General features: G+C 42.1%; 1 protein-coding gene across 3 annotated transcripts in view; it reads left to right on the top strand.

Moving 5' to 3' along the window:
* The first annotated feature begins 8,163 nt into the window (after nucleotides 1-8,163).
* The window catches only part of LOC137352351 (synaptic vesicle glycoprotein 2B-like), a 56,312-nt gene continuing 55,733 nt past the window's right edge, over nucleotides 8,164-8,742 (top strand). For all 3 annotated transcript variants that reach the window (XM_068017646.1, XM_068017645.1, XM_068017644.1), the window contains exon 1: nucleotides 8,164-8,716. In XM_068017646.1, coding sequence (XP_067873747.1) covers nucleotides 8,179-8,716 — 538 coding nt within the window. In that variant the 5' untranslated portion in view covers nucleotides 8,164-8,178. The remainder of the gene's footprint in view (nucleotides 8,717-8,742) is intronic.

Here is an 8,742-nt window from a genome sequence, read left to right as displayed (position 1 = left end):
GAAATACTTCATCAGTTCTGATAAAAGGTCACAGACCTGAAACCTTCCTCTCTTCACAGATGCTGCTAGACCTGCTGAGTATTTCTAGCATTTTCTGTTTTTATTATCTATTTTAATGATGTTGTTTGAGAGATAAATGTTGGACTACCCTGCTCTTCTTCAAATAGTGCTATGGGATTGTCTGCATCCATTTAAACAGGCAAAAAGGGCCTCAGTTTGATGTCTGGATGCAATGGACTGGGATGACATTTGATTTTAGTGGTGACATAAAGCACCTTAAGCTGTTAGCTTAGGAATTGAGATCAGCCTGCTAAAGTGAAAGACGCTGATGCACAAGAAAATCCATTTTCATCTCCGCAATTGTTTCTTTGGAGTACAGTACAATTTTCTGATTAAAGCTTTCAGTATCAAAGCTGTCCATTTAGAGTCATTTTGTTGGAATGAATAACAACAAAATATTTATTTATTCATTATGTGATAGAGGCTCCTGACTTTTAAATGTATATTCTACCTCAGTCATCGCTCCCCATCCTCCACCAAGGAAAACCTGCTTATTTATGCCTGGGTGCTCTGTCATGGCAGCAACCATGGCCAAGTAAATGGTAATATTACACAAGGAAGCCACAAGGTGGTTGGACATGGGAAATGGTATAAATATTGCATTGGTTTAGCAGTAAATTCTCTTCTGAGACTTGCATTGAGGCATTTTCCTGGTGTAGAGGGGGTTTTCGGAGATGGAAAGCCCAGAGATAGGATTGCATTTTCAGTGTAAAGCTCTGGTTCCTAGTGGCTTGCCCAGGTAATGGGTTAATGCAAAGTAATTCAGATATTGGGTGATGTGCAGACAACTTAGATATCCTTACCACAGTTATATCCCAATGGGTCAGACAGTAAGTCAGCTCATTTTTGATGCTAATCAGAAGCTTTAATGTGCCTGGAATAGAAGCACAATTTTGAGAAAACAATAGCTGCAGTAAGTGACATTAACTGTATTGAAAATAAATGAGCTACCTCTCCTCTACTTGCCTAGTGAGTAAAAGTACCATTCAGAGCCATGCTAATCCTCATAGACTGTGCTAACTGATTGCAGCAGAGGTGCCAGGATTAGTGGCTGTTTTAGGGTGGGAAAAGTTACCAAGAATTCCAACTCTTGACTTTTGCCCCACGGCCCCATGGACTGGATGCTGGATGACGACAGAATCTGGCTTCATACGGCACCTCCCCACAGTTAAATAGCCTGTGGGCACTCACCGCCCAAACTAGAGTGTGAAGAGTGGCCATTTGAGGGTGCGGCAGCAGGGGGTAGCTCTGTCATTGAGGAGTTGGCACCTTCAGAAGATGAGATAAAAGGCGTAATAAAATTGAACTCTATTAAAAGATTAATTGGAATCTGTGATAAGCTCTTTTGAGAAAGCATGGTTATGATTAATTTTTCAGGGAGTAGAACAATCATTCACGGAGCCCAGTAAAGAATAGGCTGAGCTGGTAATCAGATGTTAGCAGGAAGGCCTTGACATCTGCTTGTAGGCTCTTGTTTCAAACGTAGTTGCGTTTGTGAGTACTTTGAAATACAATTTTTCCGGGGTGTAACTGGATTAAAACAGTATTTATCATTTTATACCAACTAAAAGACTAGCTTAAATGCCCCTGAAAATTGGCGAGTCATGGTGCCAGCAGTAACAAAGGAATTGTTGTCCAATGCTGACCCTGCCAGAGTCTGCACTATTTATTTTAAAAATTCTCATCTTCAGGGGTCCAAGCCTGGGCTTTGCCCGCCACCCCCCCCCCATCCCACCATACTGTACAACTGGTGTCCATCCGCTTGTGCTCTTCTGCGTCATTCCCTGAGCCTTTCAGCCTCTGGACAGAATGGAAATGGGAGCTCCTGATGTGGGAGTTTAAGTTAGGAATCTCGATGTGCCTTTTTCTGATGGTTCTATTGGATGCCCACTGGTGGGAATCTGGTGAAATGCCAAACAGGTTTGGCCACAGACTCTTTTTTTTTGGTTTAGAATGGAGGTTGTGAGGATGCTTATCTGCTTGTGTAGAAAGTGTCATTAGACTGTCTTCCTGTTTCCTTGGATATTCTTTATGTATGAGGCCAGGGCCAGGGTTGTGAGGGTGGAGGTTTGTTGTGTTGGTGGAGTGAGGGGAGAACAGACTTGGTGCAGCAAATGCTGTTGATATGCCATAGAGTCATAGTTTCATAGAGTCATTTACGGCACAGAAGGAGGCCATTCAGCCCATCGAGTCCATGTCGGCTCTCCACGGAGTTATGCGGTCAGTCCCACTCCCTGGCTTAATCCCTGTAGTCCTGCAAGTCTATTTCTCTCAGGTGGTCATCCAACTTCCTCTTGAAGTCATTGATCGTCTCCGCTTCCCTTGTGGGCAGTGAGCTCCAGGCGATTACCACCCGCTGTGTAAAAAAGTTCTTCCTAATATTCCCCCTGCATCTTTTGCCCAAAACTTTCAATCTGTGTCCCCTAGTTGGGGTACTATTTGTTAATGGGAACAGTTTTTCCTTCCTTTAACTTATCTAAGCCCGTCAAAATCTTGTAGACTTCTATTAAATCTCCCCTCAATCTCCTTTGCTCCAGGGAGAACAACCCCAGCTTTTCCAACCTAACCTTGTAACTAAATTCTCCTATCCCTGGAAGCATTCCAGTAAATCTCCTCTGCACTCTCTCAAGGATCCTTACATCCTTCCTGAAATGTGGTGACCAGAATTGGACACAACCAGAGCTTTATAAAGGTGCAGAAAATATGAATAAATAAATAGATTGCAAACCATGTGGTACAGTGGGTCTGACCTTTCACTTCTGGGACATGTCTTCAAAGCCAGCCTAAACTGATTGGATGATAGTCTCTTTAATTTACCAGCTGTAAGTTTTGTAAGTGAACTGAGCGTGGGTAGAATCATAGAATCGTAGACTCTTACATCACACAAGAAAGCAACGCGGCCCATCCTGCCTTTGAAAATGCTATCCAATTAGTCCCGCGCCTCTACTCTTTCCTCTTGCCCTGCAGGTGAGAGGCCGGGAATTCTGCGGTGAGTACTTCAACTCCTGATTCTCCAAAGCCTGTCCACCATCTACAAGGAGTATAATGGAATATTCTCCACTGCCTGGATGAGTGCAGCTCCAACAACATTTAAGAAGCTCAATACCATCCAGGAAAAAGCAGCCCGCTTGATTGGCACCCCATTTACCACATCCAACATTCACTCCCTTCCCCCTGGTGCACAGTGGCAGCAGTGTGTACCATCTACATGATGCACTGCAGCAACGCACCAAGGCTCCTCCGACAGCACCTTCCAAACCCATAACCTCTACCACCTAGAAAGACAAGGGCAGCAAATGCATGGGAACACCACCACCTGCAAGTTCCCCTCCAAGTCACACACCATCCTGACTTGGTACTAAATCTCCATTCCTTCACTGTCGCTCGGTCAAAATCTTGGAACTCCCTCCCTAACAGCACTGTGGGTGTACCCACACCAGATGGACTGCAGCAGTTCAAGAAGGTGGTTCACCACCACCTTCTCAAAGACAATTAGGGGTGGGAAAAAAATGTTGACCTTCCCATCAATGAATAAAAAAAACAGACTACAACAACAACTTGTATTCATATAGTACCTTTAAGCACTTCACCGAAGTATTATAAAACAAAGTTTGACACTGAGCCACACAAAAAGATATTAGGACAGGAAAGAGGGAGGTTTTAATGAGCATCTTAAAGGAAGAGAGAGACCCAGAGGGGTTTAGAGAGGGAATTCCTGATCTAAGGACCCAGGCAGCTGAAGGCACAGCCACCAGTGGTGGAGTGATTAAAATTGGGCATGTGCAGGATGCCAGAATGGAAGAGCAGAGAGATCTCTGAAGGTTGTAGGGCTGGAGGAGGTTACAGAGATAGGGAGTGGTGAGACTATGGAGAGAATTGAAAACAAAGATGAGAATTTTAGAATTGAGGCTGTTGCAGACTGGGAGCCAATGTTGGTCTCAACAGGATAGTTGATGTGGAAAATGGAAAATGTCACACTGGTGGAGTAGAGGGATGACATTCTGTGGGTGGAACTGAGGCACATTGTTGAGGCAGTGTAGAGAGAATTTTACTCTGAACCTGATGTGTTTTACATGACTTCAAGTGCTTGTTGCTGACATCTGATTGATGAAATGGATGGTGTTCCATTTCCCAATACCAATAATTTTCATCTTATCAATATAGAAGAATAAAAACCAAGGACGGTCACTGAGCAGGAATGAGTTAACCAACAGCCGTTCCTATCAAACGGAATGAATCAAGAAGCCACTTGGGGAGTTGAGAAATCTTCTGCGCATGGTATAAAATTCCTTACGGGATTCTCTCATCAACATAATTAAAGGCATTTCCTTGTGAAAATATGTTTGGCCAAACTATTTTGTTTGAAAAATACAACAACAATTGTGCTTTTCTCTATATATGACATCACCTGTAAATGACAGAAGGACATGCATTGTGCTTTGTGTAATTGTATCAGGTCTTTGCAAACACATGTGAAGGGGTTTGCCAGGAAATCATTTTCAAAAAGGCAGTATCCCTTTAAATAGTAACGGAACAGATACATCTGCATATTAACAAAGGCTTTCTGCAGGCACAAGCCACCCCCATAAATGCCGGGAACCAACAATAAATCAGACAAGCCATTTTGTATCCATGACACCGTGGTTATAACCGCTTTCAAAGCTACAACAACTTTATCTTTTCCCAGAGTAAGATATTTTAGTTTCTTGCCCTGACTGTTCTGGTGGCATTGTTTCACAGGTGATGATACTCCTCGGATGATTCTTTCTGTTTCACAATTCAATAAAGGACAGCTGTGAGCTGATATCTGCTCTTTCTAGAGTACAGTACACAGGTGTACTGTCCTCCAGTACCTAGTCTTGCTGTGTTATGGTACTTCAGTGATGGCTGTTCTCTCATACCTAGTCATGTTTGGTGCAGTTCCACAGGTAATAGTAGTGAATGATTCCACTTTACCATTTTTAGTATTTTTTTAAACTTTATTATCCTAAATTATTTCAGCCCTTACATTTCAGATCACTTTTATGGGTGAATCATAACTTTGCAAACCCTCTAGAGCATTTGGCTTCAAATTTTAAGATAAGTTTTGATGAAATACCTGGGAAATGTACAGTAAACCCTGTTTATAGAATCATATATTCATAGAATGGTTACAGTACAGAAGAATGAGAGGTGATTGCATTGAAACGTAAAATATTCTTGGAGGGCTTGACAGGTTAGATGCGTGAGAGACTGTTTCTCCTGGATGGAAAGTCTAGAACTAAGGGTGCACAGTCTCAGAATAAGGGGTCAGCCATTTAGGACTGAGATGAGGAAAATCATGTTCACTCAGAGGATCATGAACCTTTGAAATTCTCTAATCCGGAGAGCTGTGGATGCTCAGTCATTGAGTATATTCAAGACTGATATCAATAGATTCTTGGGCACTGAGGGAATTAAGGGATATGAGGATAGGGCAGGAAAGTGGAGTTGATGTAGAAGTCAGCCACGATCTTACTGAATGGCGGAGCAGGCTCAAGGGGCTGAATGGCCTACTCCTGCTCCTATTTCTATGTTCTTATATGAAGCAAATTTAATGCATAAATGATGAACCTGTGATTAACCTAACAATGATGGAACAATGACATATTTTTCGTACAACTATTTTTATTTAAATCTAAGAAATACACTAATCCACATTTGATTACTAAATACAGACATCATTTCTGCTGACTAACCTGTAATCCAAAACTTCCATAAGCATCTTCTCCTGAGATCTCTCAAGGTAACTGCCCAAATGGAAAAGATTATTTCACAATTGCATTAACTCATGGGGGATAGCCATCTGCCCAGCTAATTATCTAACTCAAAAGGCTATTGGTCTGGTTTATTGCTTTATGTACTGCACTTGCACTCTCTAGGAATTATGTATTTAGATCCAAAGGTCTAGCTGTGCCTCCATGCCTTTCGGTATTCTTCCATCAAACATATAATTCCACTTTTTGTCTTTTCTCCCACGATACATGACCTCACACTTATCTGTATTAAACCATCTGCCAATTCTACTAAACTATATCCTCTTGAAATTGTTCCTCGCTGTTTTTCAAATCTCTGGTGCTCTTGAAGACAGTTCCCCAATTGTTGACCAGCACTGACCTTCCCTAGCCAGCTTGAAAAGCTTAGCAACAGAAAATAAAGTTCTAGATTGTGACTGTTAACCAGCTGTACCAGTGTTGCACATATTGGCACTAAAATTGCAATTCCAAACAGACAAACCATAGGGGGGCTGATGTGGGAGATGGAAATGCCACAAGAGTCCATCAGAGAGAGGGGGTAATGCCCTTCTGAGATTGAGGGTAAAGAATATTGAGAAGAGAGGGAGGGCCTATCCTGCACATAACACTGACTTGGGAGTGCTTGATACTGGTACTGAGTGCCAAAATGTGGGGAAGTTTTTGTTTCATCAGCACTGACATCATCACTAACTTTGATGAACACAAAACAACCACGAGGCATTAGAGATTGCATTCAGAAATGCAATCTAATCTCCAGGTTCGGACAATTTAAGATTGACTTAAAACTTTGGCCTCCCCATAGATGTTCAATGTTCTCTTTAGTTATCTGTGGTATAATTATTGAAGTAGGGGCATATATTAATGTAAAGCAGCAGAATAATCTCTGTGGTCTAACACTCTCTGTATGACATTACAATAGATTATCTGATGCCATAATGACTTATAGTTTATGGAAGCACAGTTATTTTTATATTGGTGTATATTTGGGGAAATAGTTTTACATTTGGCATTATTTCCACTTTAGTTTAATTGAGGTGTTTAAAATGATTACGGGAGTCGATAGGACAGATACAGAGAAACTATTCCCTCTGGTGGGAATTGAAATTTTCAAGACAGAGATCGTTAGATTTTCTTAGCTAAGGGTTATTGAACAAAGTCGAATAAATTGGGTTGAGGTATAGATAAGTTATGATCTAATTGAAAGGTGCCCCAGGCTTGAGGGGCTGAATGGCCTCCTCCTGTTCTGATGTTGTTAGAGTGAAGAACCTTATTCCTCAGAGGCCAGAGTGCAACCACTGAGGCAAGGCTGACACATTCAAAAAAATATTCATTCTTGATATGTGAGCCTAACAAATGATAGCTTGGTTATTCTTCTATGAGTGAGGAAGGCATAAACGTCAAGCATGTTATGTCCTCATTCAACATCCATATGCATGCACAGCAGGGCTCATCAGATAGCAGTCAGGAATGGGAACACTCGCTGTTTTCTCTCTCCCTTGTGCAGACCCACTGATGTCAATTGCAGCACTGCCTTATGTCAGAGCAGGCACAGTCGGCCGAATGGCTTGCACCTATTCCTGGGTTCCTGTTGCCTGCACAACTGAGATCAGCTAACTCAGCACACAACAGGGATTGAGCATAAGACCCACTTTTAACTCAGAAGGCAATAAATCTGTAGATACGAACAACATGCTTTGATGAAAAGGGTCCAAAAATGACCCATCGTGATGAAAAAATATTTAGCTTCTACCCATTTAATTTAAACTTCACATTTAATTAAACAGATATGGGGATTCCACTGAGCATTGATATATGCTTTCAGCCTCTAAGGACTGCCAGTTCACCAGACATTCCTAACAACAACAGCTCAATCAAAAATGAGATTGAAAAGAGACAGGTTGTGAAAGTAACTCATTTCATTCCAATCTACGTGTTGAAGACAGCTAAGTTTATTTTCTTTTTCTTCTTTATTTCAGAAATTTACCTTTTGGACCAATCAATGAGACGTACCAAAGGTCATCCATCACGTCAAGGCATTAATAGAACTTGATAGTTAAGCTTCTTACAGCTCGTTGCAAGAATTGCCCCACAATCTTCCTGTTTACATCAGCGTCTCTCTCGGAGACATGCAGTGACCTCATCGTGGAACTGAAAAACAGTTAAGAATTTCAAAGTTCTTTCTTCAATTGTGTCCTCCTAGGAAATCAGCTGAAGAGCACCCAACAGCCTAACATTATCCTGTGTCTTACTTTTAACAGTGGATCAAATAGTAAATTACGCTGTCAAGACTATGTACATATAGGTGCCGTGAATGTCGGAAGAGGTCTAGTTTTCTGTGAGCACGATGGATGACGGATTTGGGAATAATTCAAACTTCTTTCAAGGAGCCAAGGATATTGCCTACGAGGCCAAGAGGCACGGCAGGATGCAAGACTCTTATACACGATATGAAGGCAGTGGGGAGCATGCCCCTCAAGCTGGGGGATATTATCACAGCAATGAGCCTCACACACAGGAAGATGCTGACAGTGATGCCACGGAAGGACACGATGAAGACGATGAAATCTACGAGGGGGAATACCAGGGGATCCCTCATCCTGATGACATTAAGGCCAATCGGATGGCAGCAACTCAACCCATTCCTGATGAATATAGGGACCAAGCAGATCTCATTGCTGAACGTATGAAGGATGAGGAGCAGCTAGCGCACCAGTATGAGTCAATCATTGAGGAGTGCGGACATGGACGCTTCCAGTGGACACTCTTCTTTGTCTTAGGATTGGCACTGATGGCTGATGGAGTAGAAGTGTTTGTGGTGGGCTTTGTACTTCCGGTTGCCGAAAGGGACATGTGCATGTCAAATTCCAATAAAGGAATGCTGGGTAAGTGCAGTGGCAATGTTATTTAT

This window comes from Heterodontus francisci, chromosome 38, assembly GCF_036365525.1.
Source record: "Heterodontus francisci isolate sHetFra1 chromosome 38, sHetFra1.hap1, whole genome shotgun sequence".
NCBI classification, from domain to species: Eukaryota; Metazoa; Chordata; class Chondrichthyes; order Heterodontiformes; family Heterodontidae; genus Heterodontus; species Heterodontus francisci.
Note: the sequence above shows the minus strand (reverse complement) of the source record. Positions and strands in the feature narration are given on the sequence as shown.